The sequence below is a fragment of the Mustelus asterias genome, chromosome 5 (assembly GCF_964213995.1).
Source record: "Mustelus asterias chromosome 5, sMusAst1.hap1.1, whole genome shotgun sequence".
NCBI classification, from domain to species: Eukaryota; Metazoa; Chordata; class Chondrichthyes; order Carcharhiniformes; family Triakidae; genus Mustelus; species Mustelus asterias.
This window is the reverse complement of record NC_135805.1, coordinates 54,544,892-54,565,611: the sequence shown is the minus strand read 5'-3', so window position 1 is coordinate 54,565,611 and position 20,720 is coordinate 54,544,892. Positions and strand designations below refer to the sequence as shown.

Genomic DNA, 20,720 nt, shown 5'->3' with positions numbered 1-20,720 from the left:
ATCGGTGGTGACGTTCACGAGGGGTCATAGGTTCAAGGTGAGGGGGGGAGGGGGAGGTTTAACACGGATATCAGAAGGACGTATTTTACACAGAGGGTGGTGGGGCCTGGAATGCGCTGCCGGGCAATGTGGTGGAGGCGGACACACTGGGAACATTTAAGACTTATCTAGATAGCCACATGAACGGAGTGGGAATGGAGGGATACAAAAGAATGGTCTAGTTTGGACCAGGGAGCGGCGTGGGCTTGGAGGGCCGAAGGGCCTGTTCCTGTGCTGTATTGTTCTTTGTGCATAATAAACTATTAGAAATAGCTGTGTTTTGCATACTTGTTGAAATACAAGTTTAACTCCTGTCAGCTATAGGCTGTTTTTTAAACAAAATGCTTAAAATGGCTTACGTGTATTGTGGTTCACAAAAGCTTTTGACGACAAACTAGTGGTCCATATAAAAGAAAAGGTTGGGAAGCGCTGCACTAGAAGATGTTAATTGGAAAGAAAAAGGCTAAGATGGCAATTTTATACTGGCATAATAGAATGAAAGAATGTGAAATGAACTTGCATGTACATACTGACTTTCAGGTCATATGTACAAGCAAGAAGTACTGTCAATGTTATGATGTATTCAAATTCATCACTCTGTGCATAGCAATTTCCCACAACCAGTAATTGAGATTAATCTGCTTGTGCTGGTTGTAATTAGGGAAAAAATGTTGGGTGGGACATAAATTGCCCTGCTCTGGCCCACCCCTCAGGCCCAGTCTGCTTACTGTACACAAACACCTAACTAGCCCTTGACTCCTGATTGGCCCACCACCTGACTATCTCCCAAGTCCAATCTGACTCACTCACCCAACCGACTACCTACCCCAACTCACCCATCTATCTGCCTTCCTGTCAACATCCTGCATATCTGATCCACCTTGCACACCCTATCCATTCATTCATTCACCTGCACATTTAAACTTTTCTTGCTGCAACTAGTGCAGTGAAAGGAGGGCACGTCCAGTAAATGTAGTGCTGTGTCAGGGCACAGAAAGGTACAGTCGGAGTGACAATCCATCAGTGATTGCCACTTTGCAGAAGATCTGCATCCTTAGCATTTTCAAAATTTTTCGAGGAGTCTTATATGTCCTCTTGGAACAGATCTTGACTGACCATCTTATTGAAAATGTGGCACCACTAACCATGCTGAATTCCCTCTGTGCCACAGTGAAATGTATTCTGAACATCCGTTCCCAATCTCTACCTCTCTTCCTCTCTTTCCTTTAGATTCTTTCTTTGGAACCTCTGTCTAAGCTTTTGCCCTAACATCTTATGTGAGGTGAGGACCCAAGAACGGCTTCTTCCCTGCTGCCATCAGACTTTTGAATGGACATATAATATGTTAAGCTGATCTTGCTCTACACGTTAGTTATGACTGTAACCCTATATTCTGCACCCTCTCCTTTCCTTCACCTCTATGTACTTTATGCACAGTGTTTTGTCTGTATAGCGCACAAGAAACAATACTTTTCACTGTCCCCCAATACATGTGACAATAAATCCAATCAAAATCAAATCTGCTCTTGACAACAAGGCAGCTGCACTGCAGGAACTCACCACGGTTCCATGGCAGCACCTTCAAAACCCACGATGGTTACCATCAAGAAGGAAAAGGGCAGCAGACATATGGGAACATACCATCTGAAAATTCCCCTCCAAGCTACTCATCATACTGATTTGGAAAGATATCACCGTTCTTTCACTGTCGCTGAGTCAAAATACTGGAATTCCCTCCATAACAGCACTGTGGAAGTACCTATACCACATGGATTGCAGTGATTCAAGAAGGCAGCTCACACCTTCTTGAGGGTAATTTGGATTGGGCAATAAATGCTAACCCAGCCGGCAATGTCTACAACCCATGAACAAATGAAAAAGAAACTGGCTCATTGTTTTGTTCCATAAACATAAATCTCCTGCGTGGGACTCTTAATCATGTTGAGGGCAGTATATAAATGCAAGTTGTTAAGCCATTCTGAAATGAGAGAATGTCAAATATGAAACCAATTACACTGACACTTTCTATCAAGGAGAGATCATCTCTGAACGTATTCCTACAAAACAAGTTAGGAGAAGAGTGAGCAAAGCCCAGCTGCATCTAATCAAATTAGGTCATAAAATGTTGGATTTTAAACTTGTTTTTCTAGCAATAAATTAAGAGACTTTCATGAGGATTTTTATGATGGCTGATAGTAATAGAAGGGGCTTCTTTTCAATTCAAACAGCTTCAAGCAGACTTGGTAGGAAAGGATGTTTAACTGCAACTAATTTATCAAACTAACAGCAATTTCCCCAGAGTGAATTTTTGAATTATATAGTTCACGGTCCTGCAGAAAAGTGAATCAAGTCTATTGCTTCTGCACTGGAGGAGCCCTGTCATATTGCACATCATGTCAGAAAGCTATTTCTTTGGAGATGTCGGGTAGATTTTCGGCTTCACCACTTGAACAGTAGCCTGGCAGAGGGAGGTGGATCACCAGCTGTCTGATGTTCACTCCATTGAAATGAAACCCAGGTGGTTTCACAGTGAGCAAGTGTACTGCTGTGCTGGCCTGCTTGGAGAGGATGTATAACTGCAATTAATTTATCAAACTGATGGCAATTTTCTCCAGACGCTGAAAATCTACCCGTTGTGTAACAATGATATATTATGGTCATGAAAACAGCAAACAAATGCACGATTCAAAAATTATTCGTGCACTGCAGTACAGAAAGTAGGAGTTTACTCCTTCAAGATTTGACTAGCCAATTGCAATCATGGTCATAAACTAGAGTGGAAATTTGGCAGCAGAACCTTGGTTTAATTTTTCTGCACAAGTGATTCTGTTTTAGGATCCAGGAAGATTGCCCTCAAACCCCCTCAGGAACCACACAAAAGAATACAAAAATACTAACATTTCTCAACCTTTCTTGAATGGAACTGGTGATACAAATCTACAAAGAAAGGTAGAAGCATATTGGAACTTTGATCCAGAAGCTGAACTGTACCTTAGTATTGGGGGACGAGCAGGGTAAATACATTGAGTTATAGGCATAGGGTCTGGGTGGGATTGCTGTTGGTGCAGTCTTGATGGGCTGAATAGCCTCATTTTGTACTGTAGGGATTCTATGATTTGAAGTTTGTTTTGAATTGCAAATGCCTGTGTTGTACATGACACCTCTTAAGATAAGATAAAGATGTTGCACAGAAAGTAATCTGCCACCAATGAAATTTAGTGATGTATCTGTGCTAATAATGAGATTCAAACAGGGTAGGGAACGATTCTGTTTGTGTCACAAATATTTGAGAAAGGCGTTGAGTGATTGAATGGAATTTGAATCTTATAGAGCAGTGTCGTGGTGCCAAGTTGTCTGCCTGTATGTTTGCCCCTCTCTTTTTTTAGGTTCATGGTTGAATGGCATGCTCACCTAGGCAACTAGTTAAAGATACAAATTTGGTCTCCTACATCAATAATTCCATTCCATTCCTTCCTTTTATTTGTGCCAGACAGTGAGCAGAATTAACCACCTTAAAAGGACCATTGGAGATGGCCACACAAATGTTTTGGGACTTTCTGTGGGGCCAGGAAGTTCAAGAATATAAGCAGATTACTGCGGGCTTTGACAAAGGGTCATCTGGACTCTCAATGCCAGCTCTTTTCTCTCCTTACAGATGCTGCCAGACCTGCTGAGATTTTCCAGCATTTCCTCTTTAGGTTCAGGAATATTCCTCACTCCCAAAAAAAAAAATGGTGCGACCAGTTGCTGGGTGAACCCACAGTAATTTTGTGGGACGGTTTTTCCTGTGATTCCTTTTAAGGATTGATAATTAGGCTACCCTCTCGCTAGTACAAATGGATGTTTGCACTCTGTCAGGGCATATGTGACCCTTCTGTCCATCAATACCTATCTTCCAAAGATCTGGAAAGTACACAGAAGCTAGCTGCTCTTTCCTTTCAGCCTCCTCCTGCACTGTATGATTCTGGGGCTGCGGCCACATTGTCGGGGTGAGATTGATGAGGATCACCTGGGCCTGAGGCCATGCTATTGGGGCATATTAAAGAGACTGTGTGGGTCATGTTAGAGGGCTCTGCATGGATGCATGACTTAATTCCAGTGTTGGGTGGGGAAGGCCTGTCTGGGCAGTGACCATTGTGCGGAGCATGGTTAATCATCTAAGGAACTTGGTCTTGGGATTAGAGGCATGGTACTGTGAGCCAGATGGCACAGTCAGGATAGACATCTCTATCCTATAAATTGGTAGCTGAAAAGTCATGGAGTGGTGGTATTGGATGATCTCTGTGGGATGACTTGAAAAGTCAGCATGCATGTGGCCTCAAGAAGGGGATGGATCAAGTCCATAAAGTGGATGGGCACATTAACATTAAATGGTTTGGGGGAAGAACAGGAATATCCACATGGGCAATGATGGGCTCAAGGTTAACAGGAGGAAAGGCAATTAGGAGGTGGTAAGGATATGTGGGATTTTGTGAGCAATAGGAATAGTTTGGAAGCTGGTCTCCTAGATGAAGGTCAGCAATACCATTTGCAAGCTCACTTTGCAATGACACAGTTTGATTAACAACTGTCATTTGCAAAGTGAGCCTTTGCCCATCCAGGAATGTGAAAGCTCATATTTGCCACGTTCTCCATGAGGGACCCAAGCTGCACAGACTCTGGCAATCCAATACCAGTTGCTCTGTATGATACCACTGCACTGAACCTTTTTGCCTGCAGATCTTTCCAGGGCTCCACTGGTGACCTTTGAAGAACCTCACAATTGGCGAGGCACATGGATAAAGGAGGTGTCCCTTTCAATAAAGCATACCATTATGAATGGGCATGGATGTTTGGGAACTTGGGGAAATAAATAGTGATGTCTTGAGGAGTGTACGTATTACAGAGAAGGAGGTGCTGGAAGTCTTAAAGCGCAACAAGGTAGATAAATCCCCAAGACCTGATGAAGTGTATCCCAGGATGTTGAGGGAGGCAAGGGAGGAAATTGCAGGTGCCCTAGCAGAGAGATTTGAATCATTGACAACCGCAGGTGAGGTGGCAAATGTTGTGCCTTTGTTTAGGAAGGGCTGCAGGGAAAAATCTGGGAACTACAGGCTGGTGAGCCTAGCATCGTTAGTGGGTAAGTTGTGAGAAGGTATTTTGAGACACAGAATTTACAGGCACTTAAAGAGGAAAGGACTGATTAAGGACAGTCAGCATGGTTTTGAGTAGAAAATCATGTCTCTCAAATTTGATTAAGTTTTTTGAAGGGGTAACCAAGAATGTAGATGAGGGCAATGCAGTTGATGATGTCCACGCGGATTTTAGCTAGGCCTTTGACAAGGTACCGTATGGCAGCATAAGGTTGAATCTCACGGGATCCAGGGTGAGGCAGCCAATTGGATACAAACTTGACTTGACGACAGAAGACTGTGTGTGGTTGCAGAGGGTTGTTTTTCAAACTGAAGGCCTGTGACCAGCGGTGTGCCTCGGGGATCAGTGCTGGATCCACTATTATTTGTCATTTATATTAATGATTTGGATGAGAATTTAGGAGGCATGGTCAGTAAATTTGCAGATGACATCAAGATTGGTGGCATAGTGGACAGTGAAGAAGGTTATCTAGGATTGCAACGGGATCTTGATCAATTTAAGGGGTGGCATGGACAAGTTGGGCCGAAGGGCCTGTTTCCATGCTGTAAACCCCTAAGACTCTCTGTCTCTGAGTTTGCATTGATGAAGCAAGCCAGGTTGCCAAAGCTGTGGATTTGCTGCAATCTCGGGCTTTCCACAAGTGCTGGGTGCCATTGACTGCACAAGAGTCCTTGAGAGCCTCCCTTGGCAGCATCCTGTGAGATTCACCAATAGAAAGGAATTTCCAATTAATTTGAGATCATACAAAGCAGATAATGGATGATTGTGCGAGGTACCCAGGGATTTTGCAGGATTCATACATTTTGAGTCACTCCATGGTGCCAGCAATATTTGAGGGAGCTCGGCTGGTGCCTAGAGGTTTAACTGCTCGTTAATAAGATCCTGTAAAGACCTGACTAAGGACACCAATTCATCATCCACAGACTGCTTCTGAGGAGAGATACAATGCTGTATACCAGCTCTTTAATAGAGCATTGGCTTCTTAAAGATGTAATTCAGATGTTTGAACTAATCAGGCTGAGCTTTCCAATACTCACCACAGAGTGTGTCCCAGATCATTATTGTTTGCAGCATCCTGCACAACATTGCACAACGCCGCACTGTAAAGGAGGATGTTTTACCACAGAGAGACACAGGAACATTAGATGTCTCCTCGGATGAGGAGAACATTGAAGGGGGCAAGGATTCAAACGAGCCACATGAGGATACCATTACATGGGCGTAATGCGGGACACTTGATCATGACAACTTTAGCTACAATATTCCAAAAGAATAAGGTGGAACTTATGATGAGCACAGTTCTCTTCACGCTTCAATGCAGGGGAGGCAACAACATCTTTATTGTCATATTCAACATGCCATGAAAGGTCATAAATTTCTCAGTTAACACTGAGGAAGCATAAATCACCTTCAACCCCAACAGTGGGGTCATCCTTGGAAGGCACAGTAGCCTAAGGATTATGCAGTTGCTGTGGAGTGTGCTTAACACTGTACAAGGGTACATCCTCAAGCAACTGCATATAGTGCAATCCTTTCAACCATGGCACCTTCAAGCGGCTGAAAGACTATGCACACATGGATGCACTTATGCATATATTGCAGCAAGTTTGTAAAGTGGCTCCAAGAGGAAAATTATTTGTCAATGGTTAGCACTGAAGCATCACTGGCAGCCATTCGGGAGCAAAGTAACATCCTCACAGGAAAGCAGACAGCTTCATAAGGATGAGCCCACACCCCTGACATCACACACTCGTGATCTCTTGCAGCTATTTCAAATGTCACCAAGTAGAACCAATTTCCATCGTTCAGAATCATGCATGGGAAGAGTAAGAACTCAAAGAAATAACCTTCAGCTTTAAACATGGAGATGAAATCTTGCTGCATGGAGGCATGAATGGCTATCATGCTCGATGATGAATATTTTAACCAAAACCTTTCAGTAATAAAATAAACAGTATTGCAAAGTGCAATTGGGTGAAGATACTCACAACAAATAACATCCTCATACTGTTGACTTCAGTGTGACAGCATTAGGATAATCACCAACCTTGATCACCAATTCTCATTAGGTCATATAATGTCTGACTAAAATGCAAGGGTTGCATGTGTCTTGTCCAGCCATAACTTTCAGATCGAAAGTGTCCCTGTTCACGTCGATGATGATGATGTTCATTGTGATGAGATTGAGTAAGACTTAAGATGGGAGATGGAATTAATGCAGGATCTTGTATCACATCGATTTGCTATTCAATACCTGAGACTTGGAGCAGGATAAAAGCAAAATATGTCAACAATGGTGCAGATTATGTACAATGAATACATACGCATGCCACCGTTGTGCAGTCAACACTTCTTAAATCTCCTAACTCTACCACTGTGTCTAGGTGCAACCCAGACATGCACTTGAGTTGATGAGGCCACATGCAGATGGGATTTAGAGTGGCAGGACATACTTGGAGTGGCTAATGTGGATGACCTGAGATTTTAGTTGGTGCTTTCCCTCCCTTTGGGTGTCTGAAGACCCCTCCCTGAGGAGGAGGGAAGTTAAGGTACCCCATCTGCCTCTCGCCTAGCCTTTGATGGAATGCACCTATGGTTAGATGATGCCGCGCAGGTTTGAGCACAAATATGGCAGGAACTGCTGGACCTGGGTCTCTATGGCAGATGGAAAAGATTACCTTGAGTTTTCATTCGGGACACACATTTTGTACTTCTGGTAATTGCTCCGTGGCACAGTGGTTAGCACCTGCTGCCTCACAGCGCCAGGGACCTAGGTTCAATTCTGGCTTCAGGTGACTGTGTGGAGTTTGCACATTCTTCCCGTGTCTGCGTGGGTTTCCTCCAAGTGCTCCGGTTTCCACCCACAGTCCAAAGATGTGCAGGTTAGGTTGATTGGCCATGATAAACTGCCCCTTAGTGTCAGGTGGATTTGGAGGGTAAATATATGGGGTTGGGACCTGGGTGAGATTGTTGTCGGTGCAGGTTCGATGGACTAAATTGTCTCCTTCTGCACTGTAGATTCTATGATAACGTTAACAAATGAAGGAAAACATGGTGCCTGAAATTTAGTGACAATATAATTTAGTGACAATGTCATTTAGTTAAACTGGCCTGACTGTACCTGTATATCTAGCTACAAGTACCATTTTCAGTAAAACTATAACAGCTTGGAGACGTTCTTAAACACTGAAATATTGTGCTACCTCTAATATTGTAGATGCCCTTTACCACTTGCATGGCTCACTCTGGAAGTTTTTGTTCTGCCAAGCATGTAATTTTACTGAATTTGGGTGTTAATTAAAAGCTATGGACCATATTTATTTCTGAATGTTGTAAGGCTCTGAGTGACTGTGATTTTGCATCCAAGCGAGAACCTGAAGTGCTCCTTGCAATGCCTGTTGTTGCATAGAGTGAGAGTCCACACGGATAGGAATGTTTGTGTTTCAGCAAACTGAGTTACAAGCAATCCATGACATACACATCTAGACATCTCCTTCCTCAGCATTAATTTCCATGATGACTATGTTTGAAGACAATTGTATTGACATTTGAGGCAGTGGAGAGAGTGAAAGCTGCAGTTCTGTCAGGAAATTGGTAGAGAATTCAAGTTGTGTTGGAATTTATCCCATTCGTTCATTAAATTCTGTCAGAAAGGAATTGGCTATACCACCCCACACCCATGTATCAAGTGGCCATCTCTGGTGGAGTTCTAGGTTACCCTGGAAATTGCACACACTGTAAACCTCAATGGAATTCAAGCCAGTGAAGAGCTCATAAATTGCACTTGATATGTTGAGCAATTCCAAACTTTCCCCCAACAAAGTAATTGGTTCTTCTGATCAATGTTCTGTTCCCTGAGGTACCAACTTGTTCTATTTGGAGTAGAAGATCAGAAAAGAGAAATGTTATTTGAGACCTTCTTGAACCTTTTCTCTGCAATAGGAACTACAATATTCTGGCTGGGATATCTGATGCACTGTCCCAGCACCCCAGCCATGCAGTTGACTTTATGCTGGGTTTTGGGATCGGGTCAAGGTCCCTGACTTTGGGGCTACAGTGGTCGGGAATATTCGCGTTTATTTGAATGGTTAGATATTTCGAGGCACATGTCTGAAAGAAAGTCAGTCAGAAAATTATTCATCTGCATCTTGCTTCTCAGCTCTCAGGATTCTTCTTTGCTTAATTCTGGTGAGAAATGTAATCCAGCCTTGACCATATAATTTCTAAGCATTTTTCTCTCTTTGCATTCTCTGTTGCAGGGACGAGCTATATTTGCAAGCGGAAGTCCATTTAACCCAGTGACAATGGAAGATGGACGTGTGTTGTATCCTGGCCAGGGTAACAATGCTTACGTTTTCCCAGGAGTTGCACTTGGGGTTGTAGCATGTGGTTTGAGACACATTGACGACGACGTTTTTCTGATTGCAGCAGAGGTAATGTGTATGTTCATAACTTGACTTTCCCATAATCTGAGTTTGTCATCAGTGCTGTGGAGATCCAAAACACTTAACGACAGTACACTATCTCCAGTACAGTGTTTTTCTACTTTTATTTTTTGATTTGATTTATTATTGTCACATGTATTAACATACAGTGAAAAGTATTGTTTCTTGCGCGCTATACAGACAAAACATACCGTTCATAGAGAAGGAAATGAGAGAGTGCAGAATGTAGCGTTACAGTCATAGCTAGAGTGTGGAGAAAGATCAGCTTAATGCAAGGTAGATCCATTCAAAAGTCTGACAGCAGCAGGGAAGAAGCTGTTCTTGAGTCAGTTGGTACGTGACCTCAGACTTGTATCTTTTTCCTGAAGGAAGAAGATGGAAGAGAGAATGTCTGGGGTGTGTGGGGTCCTTAATTATGCTGGCTGCTTTGCCGAGGCAGTGGGAAGTGTCGACAGTCAATGGATGGGAGGCTGGTTTGCATGATGGATTGGGCTACATTCACGACCTTTTGTAGTTCCTTGCAGTCTTGGGCAGAGCAGGAGCCATACCAAGCTGTGATACAACTAGAAAGAATACTTTCTATGGTGCATCTGTAAACGTTGATAGGAGTCGAAGCTGACATGCCAAATTTCCTTAGTCTTCTGAGAAAGTAGAGGTGTTGGTGGGCTTTCTTAACTATAGTGTCGGCATGGGGGGACCAGGACAGGTTGTTGGTGATCTGGACACCTAAAAACTTGAAGCTCTCGACTCTTTCTAGTTCGTCCCCGTTGATGTAGACAGGGGCATGTTCTCCTTTACGCTTCCTGAAGTTGATGACAATCTCCTTCGTTTTGTTGACATTGAGGGAGAGATTGTTGTTGCCGCACCAGTTCACCAGATTCTCTATCTCATTCCTGTACTCCATCTCGTCATTGTTTGAGATCCGACCCACTACGGGGGTGTCGTCAGCAAACTTGAAAATCGAATTGGAAGGGAATTTGGCCACATAGTCATTGTTGTGGAACACTTGTTTAATGAGCTGCATTCATAACTTCAATAAGTGTAATGTTGCAATTGTACCTATATATAACTTTTCCATATATTATAAGCAGGCATTCTTAATTTCAAATAAAGTAGCATTTCTGGTTAAAGTACTTAAGGCTACATTTTGAACATAGGATCAGCAGCAGACTAGCACTATATTTTTCCAAGACATTTGCAACCTGTTTTTTTTCTCTCGATTGCATGCCACGTTGTAAAGCAACATAATTGATGAGTTTACTGTTGCATCTGGCACTCTGGCTGACCCAGAGCTTTATTCCAAGAGGAATAAGGATATGTGAGAAAATAAATTTAGCTAAAAAGGCATACAGCTTCTTGTAGCTGCAAGGTAAAGTGCAAAATGTAACATGACAATACTTCATCCTGTTTTTAGATGGCATTATAGTTGATTAATAGTTTGCTCCTGGAAGATTGTCATACTAATGACAAGAAACGCTGTAATAGTTTCACAAATATGCTTTTCCTTCTAATTTGAGAAACTTGGATTATGTTTTCAAATAACATTAAACTGTTTTTACTTCCAAAACATTCATAATCTAGTAATGTGGGATGTTTATCTTTTTAGCTTTCCAGGTAGTGTACTTTATACTTTAGGACAAGTAATATCTATCTTTCAATGCCTATGTGAAAATACTACAGTGCAATATCTGAATTCCTTCACTTTAAAGGCCAGCTTCACCCAAAATAAGCATTGAGCTAATTCTACACAAACAGTGCATCATGGCATGGTTCCACAGTAAATTGTTTGAAGTCCCCCCTGGTGTTTGGTTAAATGTAGCATGATATTTAATGGCCATGGGTTCAATATTTCCAAAGCTGGAGTTTGACGACAGGGTGCCATCATTCCAAATTACCCAAATACTTGGCAACATTTTAAGAGCTTGGTGGAACAGATTTTATTTTGCTCCTTAGTCTTAAGTGTTGCCTTTATTTCTTCTGTTTCATTTATATGCTTGGGTCACACTTTTTCTCCTTGGACACTCTCAGGCAGTGAAACTGGGATACAATTAGAAAGGGATTGTCCAGTTTCTTACTGGAAAAGTGAGGGTGGTTAGCAATGGATGGGTTGGGAGAAAGATTTCCCTCTTCCAAAGCATCTGTTGATGCATAAAGGACAGTAAGAAGTCTCTCAACACCAGGTTCAAGTTGGACTTTAACCTGATGTTGTGAGACTTCCTATTGTGCTTACCCCAGTCCAAAGCCGGCATCTCCACATGATGCAGAAAGGGACAGGCCAAGAGTGGACTGGAGAAGCCAGGAAAGCAATATAAGAGTAGAGACCGTCTTTTGCTTTGAACTTTTCTGTTAGTTTAAGTGCCATAAGTAAAGATACTGCCTCTTGTTACAAATGTGCATATATTGAAGTGTACATGATTGAGTCTATGGTCTGTATTGCGGTACTGGGAATAGTTCCAAAAACTATGGGGGTGATGCTCTGGTCAGGTGTAAATCATGTTATGGCCAGAGAATCGTGCAAGAGGGGCCAAATGTGATTTGTGGCAGGGTTGTGGGATTCTCCCTGCCCCCTCCACCCCCCACCCATGCAGCAACATAATCTGGTTTACACCCAGTGAGGACATGAACCAGATTAGAAAATTTAAATCCATTTCAAAATACATTTCCAGGTTTCACCTGGCTCCTGGTATTCACCATCCCACTGGCACAATGGGAAACTTGTGGGAATCACTACAAACGGAGACCAGATGTAATAGCCATGATGCAGGGCTCAGAGGCCATTGTAGCCCACAGGTGGTCAGGGTCATGGCTGGGCACTGCCACACTGGCATTGCCAATGGCATGCAGGTTGACACTGCCAAAGGGGCTAGGTGAGGCCTTGGGCAACCCTATAGCGGAGTATCGTTTACTTGGGAGCAGAGGGGTCCCGTTGCATGCGAGGATGGATGGGGGTGGCTGTGGGGCCGGATCACCCTGATGGCTGCGTGGTGTGGAGGGTGGGTCACCTGGACATTTAGTGATGAGGGGTTGGGGGTGTTTATCATGTCCGCAGGGGCTCACAATGATCAGTGGGGTGGGAGTTACCTTCAACTTTACTTTGAGGTCAGAGTGCCCTTTAAAAACAGCACCCCGATTTATGTGAAGTTGGTTTTGTTGGCATCTTTTGGTCCCATACATCCCTTTCATAGCATGAACCAATCTCCAAAAGATTGTCCAAATGTGGGAGGATTGCAATCTGAATTGCACTGAGCCACCCTACAGGAATTGCACCGCCTTTCCTGCTGGTGAGCACACTTAAAATAATTTTTTTGGGGGAGAATTGCACCCTATATTTGTCACATCATACACTTTGAGAGACCAGAATATCATTTGCCTCTGGAACAGGCAATTGTATCAAAAGCCGAGAACCTAATTTGTTAATGAAATTTAAACTAGTAGATAATGATGTCCGCTACTTAAGCAGAATCATGTGAAGCTGACAATACACATGGTAACTATCAGTGTTTGGGGCACATCGTCTATGTTTGTGTTCAAAAGAATTAATTTGAATTAACTTCCCGTTTTCCCTGCCACTCTTTTAAACCAACCCCCCTCCCCCGCATCATTGTACATTGTAGGTCTTGTTGAAGCTGCAAGTGATTTAAATGCAGTTACGTACCATGGATGGGAATTCCCTCAAGATTAGCAATTTCCAGAAGATTTAAGAATTCCACCCTATGTAGTTCGATCACTTAACCAGTGACAGCAATAGCAGCAACAGAAATGTTGTAATTTAGTTCATTGTAGAACAATATTTTTAAAAAGCTAAATGAGTAAAATGTATTTTTGTTTACATTGTTTCTGTGTGAGCTTTTGCTGTATTAGAAGGGTCTGCGGTTGATCATGGGGATTACAGGGATGGAGGTACAGGCGAGGTGGGGTTTGGGACTGGTTTGAGTAGTGACAGGTTGAATTGAGAGAGGGAGAGAATTGACATGACTAAAGTAGGTGAGATAAGGGTTTGAGAAGGTTTTGTGCCTGAATCGTGGTGAGGATCGACAAATTCTGAGCCAAAAGCAGATACTTCGGTCCTGAAGTGCTATAGAGCTGCCAACCACTTAGCATTTCTCTAAAGCTGTTTTTCCTGTTCCTGAGGTGCGTAAATCTCATCTAATTTTCTGGCCATTAAGTGGCTGAGGAGAGGGCAGTTTTCACCTCTGTAGGCTTCACCCATTCTCCCTGCTTTGACTTTTAACTGGAGGAAATCTGATACCTCATACAATTCAGCCCAGCAGGTCTGGCAGCATTTGTGGAGAGAGGAAAGATGGAGTTTTGTGTCATCTCCCTTGGCAAGTTTAGTGGCAGTGGAAGCTTACAGCATCACGACTGTTGTGAAACGAGAGAGAGGGTTTGTAGGATTGCACATTGCTTTGAAATTTGGAGGTGAAAGCTGCTGTTTGATGTCTGTTGCCCACCCTACCCTGAGTTACCGCCTGACCTACCCTGATAGTTATCACCTGACAAACACTGATAATTATCTCCTGACCTACCCTGATTGCGTGAATAATGAACAGCAGCTATACTTTGAAGGGGAATGCTTGTGGTTTTCGAAAACATTTCTTTGTTGGGTCAGCTACTTCAAGTGAAATTTCACCTTTTATTTGTAGTATCATTTGTCTCTTAATTCATGTTCAATTTGCATTGACTCTGATTCATGTCAAAGTAAAAGTTACAAAAAGTGAAATCTTGTTCGTAATTTCTTCATTTGGGGGGATCATTCAGCACATTTAGTTTACAATTCCCCCAGTTATCAGATACTATATTGCTGTTTGTAGGAGTATTTTTTTAATTCACTAATGGGACATGGGCGGCGCTGGCTGGCCAGCATTTATTACCCATCCCTAGTTGCCCTTGAGAAGGTGGTGGCGAGCTGCCTTCTTGAATCGCTGTAGTCCATGTGCCAAGGGTTGACCCACAATGACGTTAAGAAACATAGAAAACTACAGCACAAAACAGGCCCTTCGGCCCCACAAGTTGTGCCGAACATATCCCTCCTTTTAGGCCTACCTATAACCCTCCATCCTATTAAGTCCCATGTACTCATCCAGGAGTCTCTTAAAAGACCCTATTGAGTTTGCCTCCACCACCACTGACGGCAGCCGATTCCACTCGCCCACCACCCTCTGTGTGAAAAACTTCCCCCTAACATTTCCCCTGTACCTACCCCCCAGCACCTTAAACCTGTGTCCTCTCATAGCAGCCATTTCCACCCTGGGAAAAAGCCTCTGAGAGTCCACCCGATCTATGCCCCTCAACATCTTATATACCTCTATTAGGTCTCCTCTCATCCTACGTCTCTCCAAGGAGAAAAGACTGAGCTCCCTCAGCCTATCCTCATAAGGCATGCCACTCAATCCAGGCAACATCCTTGTAAATCTCCTCTGCACCCTTTGAATCTTTTCCACATCCTTCCTGTAATGAGGTGACCAGAACTGAGCACAGTACTCCAAGTGGGGTCTGACGAGTGTCTTATATAGCTGCATCATTATCCCCGGACTCCTAAACTCAATCCCTCGATTGTTAAAGGCCAGCACACCATACGCCTTCTTAACCACCTCCTCCACCTGCGGGGCTGATTTTAGAGTCCTATGGACCCAGACCCCAAGGTCCTTCTGATCCTCTACCGTACTAAGAGTCTTTCCCTTTATATTATATTCCTTCATCCCATTCGACCTGCCAAAATGGACCCCTACGCATTTATCTGGGTTGAAGTCCATCTGCCACTTCTCTGCCCAGTCTCGCATCCTATCTATGTCCCTCTGTAACTTCTGACATCCCTCCAGACTATCCACAACTCCACCAAACTTTGTGTCGTCAGCAAACTTACCAACCCATCCCTCCACTTCCTCATCCAGGTCATTTATGAGGGAGGGAGGGAATTCCAGGATTTTGACCCTGCGACTGCGAAGAAACGGTGATATATTTCCAAGTCAAGACGGTGAGTGGCTTGAAGGGGAACTTACAGGTTACGGTGTTCCCATTTATCTGTTGCCCTTGTCCTTCTCAATGGAAGTGATTGTGGGTTAGGAAGGTGCTGTCTAAGGATCTTTGGTAAATTGCTGCAGTGCATCTTGTAGATAGTACACACTGCTGCCACTGAGCGTCGGTGGTGGAGAGATTGAATGTTTGTCGATGTGGTGCCAATCAAGTGGGCTGCTTTGTCCTGGATGGTGTCAAGCTTCTTGAGTGTTGTTGGACCTGGCAAGTAGAGAGTTTTCGATCACACTCCTGACTTGTGCCTTGTAGATGGTGGATAGGTTTTGGGGAGTCAGGAGGTGAGTTACTTGCTGCAGTATTCCGAGCCTCTGGCCTGCTCTGACTTCCCTCTCCCCCTCCCCGCCAGAGAATGATCTGGCCCCACATTCCCACCCCCTCACTAGAGAACCATCTGGCCTCCCTCTCCCCTCTCCCACCAGAGAACGATCTAGCGCCCCCCCCACCCCATCCCGCCCCCTTACCAGCGAACCATCTGGCCTCCCTCCCTCTCCCACCCCCCGCCACCAGAGAATGATCTGTGTTCATGTGGCGAGTCCAGTTGAGTTTCTGGTCAATTGTAACCCCAAAGATGTTGACTGTGCATAAATTATCTGCAGCATTTCCTACATTACAACATGACTACACTTCAAAAATACTTAATTTGTTGTAAAACACTTTGAGTTGTCAGGTGGTTGTGAAAGGCACTATACGAATGCAAGCCTTTTTCTCTTCATCATGCCAACCTTTTGTAAGCTGAGTCAATGCACATCAGGCGCATTGCGTGATGTGAAAGCTTTGTTTGAACTTGGTATGCAGCATAGAGGGAGATGATGGTGATGTGGCAATGTCACTGGACTAGTAATCCAGAGGCCCATGGGACATGAGCTCAAATCCCACCGCAGCAGATGGACAATTAATAAATCTGGAATATAACTAGTCCCAGTAATGATGATCATCGTCATTTGTTGTAAAAACCAATCTGGTTCACTAATGTCCTTTAGGGCAGGAAATTTGCCATCCTTGCCTGGTCTGGCCTACATGTGGCTTGAGACCTACAGCAATGTGGTTGGCTTTTTAAAACAAAAATGACTCCAATCTTAAAGTTACAAAGTCAATGCACAGAGTGGGCCAGGCAAGCCCTTAATCCATCTCCTTGCTTGCTCCAAAAAACAATTCAAATTGAATCCAATTCATGATCCCAAAGTTGCTGCATTCCAGGAGATGTGTCTATATAGGCTCTGTTTGTGAAAACAACTCCCACTCACTGATAAAGGGGCAGTGCTCCGAAAGCTTGTGCTGCCAAATAAACCTGTTCCAGGAGATGGCCAGGACTAAGCAGACAACCACAAGTTGACCGAAGGGAAACCTCTCCATAAGCAGTTAGTTATCCATAAGACCGCTCCAGCCACGAGCGAAGTGAAGAAGCCTCACTGATACCGGCACTGTGGCTCTGCTGGAGATCTGCCGCTACCAGAAATCCACTGAGCTGCTGATCCACATGCTGCGCTTCCAGTGCCTGGTGCAGGAAATCGCTCAGGACTTCAAAACCAACCTGCACTTCCAGGGCTCGGCTGTCATGGCCCTGAAGGAGGTCAGCGAGTCTTACCTGGTGGGAATCTTGAGGACACCAACCTGTGTGTCATCCACGCCAAGTGCGTCACCATCATGCCCAAAGACATCCAGCTGGCCCGCTGCAATCCGCGTGGAGCATGCGTAAACTGAGCCGAACCCACTGTTAAACCTTGGATACTGGAAAAGAAACATGAGAGATATACAAGATTCAAGCCGATAAATGGAATCGCACCTAATCTTGGGCTTAATTTGATCTTAGATCTTAGCAAATGCCTAGCATGCTTATTAATTTGAAGGGCAATTGGGGATGGACAGCAAATGCTGGCCTCATTAGTAATGCTCACACCTTTGAATGAATAAAGAAAAAAGCACGGCTTGTATTTATAGTACTTTTAATATGGTGTGTGTACAAACTTTAAGCAATATTGTTAAATAGCAATTCGGAGAGGAAATCCTTGTTACTTTTTTATCCTCTAATCAAATAACTGTTTTAGGAAAATTGTCACGTCCTTAATTGTTGCCTACCCAGGATTGACTATCTCATTATGAACCATTGTCCTTTCAGATGTGTTTGGCACAATAAATCACTTTTTGTTTCAATTGAGCTATTGGGAGCATTTATCTAGAAATGGCTGAAATAAGACTGGGGTAATTTTGGTGAAAGCAGGGACTGAATGGATGCTGTAAGGTGTATTTGTTTAATTTTTAAATGTATTTGTTTAATTGGGTTTAGCATTAAATTTTGGCCATAATTGCTGATTACCATAATTGGAACTTGCCTGGAGATGTTCAAACCGACACTTTCAGACCCTTGAGCACAGATTAGAACCAATTTTCGTGGATATGGACTCCACACACCCAGTTTCACTGAAGATGTGAAGAGGACTGGCTGATGCACAATGACTGGATGGCTCAGGACTGATGGAGAGGACTCTCAGACCTGGTGAAGCAGGTCCAAAGGAGGCAGGATATCCTGAACTCGCAGTTAATTTAAGTCATCTTGAAGTTCCTGACATTTGAAGATTGGCTCTCCTGATGACCAGCATAGGTTAGCCAGTGATTTTCTAAATATTAGATGCTTACACTACTAGCACTGACAATATAACTTGAGTCTGCTCATGTCCGTGCATATGAACGTGCAAGTTAAGAGCAGGAATAGACCACGTGGCCCCTCAAGTCTGCTCCGCCATTCAATAAGATCATGGCCTTTTGGGTTTGGGAGTTGGTGGAGATGGTAAGGGAGCAAGTTCTAAATTGGGTGCCTCTTAATTTCAGCAAGAGTTGGGCAGGAAATGGCTGAAAATAGCTCACTGTTCTTCTGAATGGGCAGTTCAGGGTCAAGCTATTGTGGGGGGTTGGTAAGGCATGTAAATACAACAGGCCGTTGAGTGGATATTTGTATTTTCAGTGTTTTAAGTATATTTGGAAGAAAATTGGCAGAGAATTCAAGTAGAGGATACTTCAATTAAGTGTTAAGTCTGTAGATAATTGCTGTTAAAGAATGTTCAGGAAGAGTTATGGGCGAAGGTAATCATACCTGATGCAGCTTGCTAAAATATGTTCTGAAAATAAGCCTTTGTAATAATTGCTTTCATGCTGTGTATAAATCAAAGCTCAGTGATTCTAAGTATGCATTATAGTTTTAAACATGGACAGATTTATTGAACAGTTATTAACCTAATATTCCTCTCATTTTTCATTTCCCAATGATCCCAGTAAATTGTGCACATATACACCATTATAGAGACAGCTGCAACAAGAAAGTGAGTTGAGCTTATACAGTAGCTCGAGGATCAAGAATTTTATGCATGTCTGTGACCTAACATCTAATGTATACTGTGTCTCAATAAAACAATGATCTTCCCACATAACTAACTCTTGTTAAGTTAACCATGATAATTTGTTCACACTTTAATATTTTGGGTTATTTGAGCAAAGATCAGTTTCATTCAGTAAACTCGTCGACAAAGCTAACAAATTAATAAGCAACCATGACTACAAAATTATTCAGAACCCCTGTTAATGCATCAGTTTGTGCAACAAAACCGAACAATCCAATCATGGAAACATTTTTTCTTGATTGCCTTTTTTTGCATCACGGGTGACCAATAATATAATGTAAAATGCAATGCCTAATTTATTAATTCAATTTGGTTTTGCATTAATTTGAAATAAGAAATATTGAATTAAGGGGAATAGACAGTATATTGTGCCTTCTCAATAAGTGCCGTTTGTGAATTTTCCCCTTTAGAGATGGGAAACAAGAGCCAGCTCCATTTTTGTCAGAAGCACTCCTCAAATGGGAAATCTGACATGAGTTTCAGATTTTCCTGGTGTGGTGAACCATAGATGGTTACCACTATGGGTACTTGTACATATGTTACTCTTGTTACTGTTGGGGTTAGGGTTGGGGTGTTCCACCTGTTAGCATTGTTCTGTGGTACACTCCGTTTGGCTCCGCCTTCTTATAGGAGTATAAAGGTCACTGCTACTTCCTAGTGGCCCTTAGTCTGGGATAGTATTGTTAAGCAGTATGCTCTATTCTTGTTGTGAATAAAAGCCTTTATTCCCGGGTACGTCCTCGCCTCCCGAGTGAATTAATCGCGCATCAATTTTATTCACAACAAAATACCGAAACTTTTGTTCGAAGAAAAATGGAGCAGATGCTGAAACCCGATCGGCTAACCTTGGATTCGCATGCCGCTGGAGCGTTGAATACGTTCAACCATTGGTTGAAGTGTTTCGAGGATTACATCGACGCCTCAACAGCAGTCCAATCCGACGCCGACAGATTGCGGGTCCTCCACGCAAGGGTGAGCGACACTGTATGCAACAATCCGTGATTCCCAAAATTACAAAGAGGCCATTGAATTACTCAAGAAGCTGTACCATAAACAGCCGAACAAAATTCATGCTCGTCACCTATTAGCCACTCGACGGCGGCAGCCCGGCGAAACTACGGGACAGTACCTGCGCGAACTTCAACAGCTAGCCAGAGCCTGCAATTGCAAGGAGGTGTCGGCTACTCAATACACCAACGATCTGATCCGAGATGCGTTCGTGGTGGGAATCGGCTCATCCTATATTCGCCTGCGGCTGCTAGAGCAGGGTAACTTGGACCTGGCTAAGACGCTAGAATTGGCCGATGCAATGGAAACGGCCTCCAGAAGTCTTGAAACCTACCCCACTGACTACGTGGGAACATCATGGCAAGTACAGCCACCGCCTCAACTGTACCCGGCGGCTCCTCGGAACTGCGCGATAATGCTCTCAACTTCAGACCTGACGGCTGCGGCAGCTCCTGGAGGCCCACGGTGCTATTTCTGCGGATTGGCGAAGCACCCTCGTCAGAGATGTCCGGCCAGGACGGTGTTTTTCTCTGCCTGTGGGAAGAAAGGGCACTATGCAAAAGTGTGCCGAGCAAAGACCCCTTCCAAGCCCAGCACTGCTGCGTGTGACTCCCCAGGATCCATCTCCTCGTCTCCGGCCTCGTCGATGTCTTCAGCCACGTGCGATTCA

General features: G+C 43.6%; 1 protein-coding gene across 1 annotated transcript in view; it reads left to right on the top strand.

Moving 5' to 3' along the window:
- me1 (malic enzyme 1, NADP(+)-dependent, cytosolic) overlaps window positions 1-20,720 on the top strand; it is a 558,590-nt gene that overhangs the window by 505,354 nt on the left and 32,516 nt on the right. Inside the window, exon 12 of the mRNA XM_078212605.1 lies at window positions 9,432-9,605. Within this exon, the coding sequence (XP_078068731.1) occupies window positions 9,432-9,605 (174 nt within the window). The remainder of the gene's footprint in view (window positions 1-9,431; window positions 9,606-20,720) is intronic.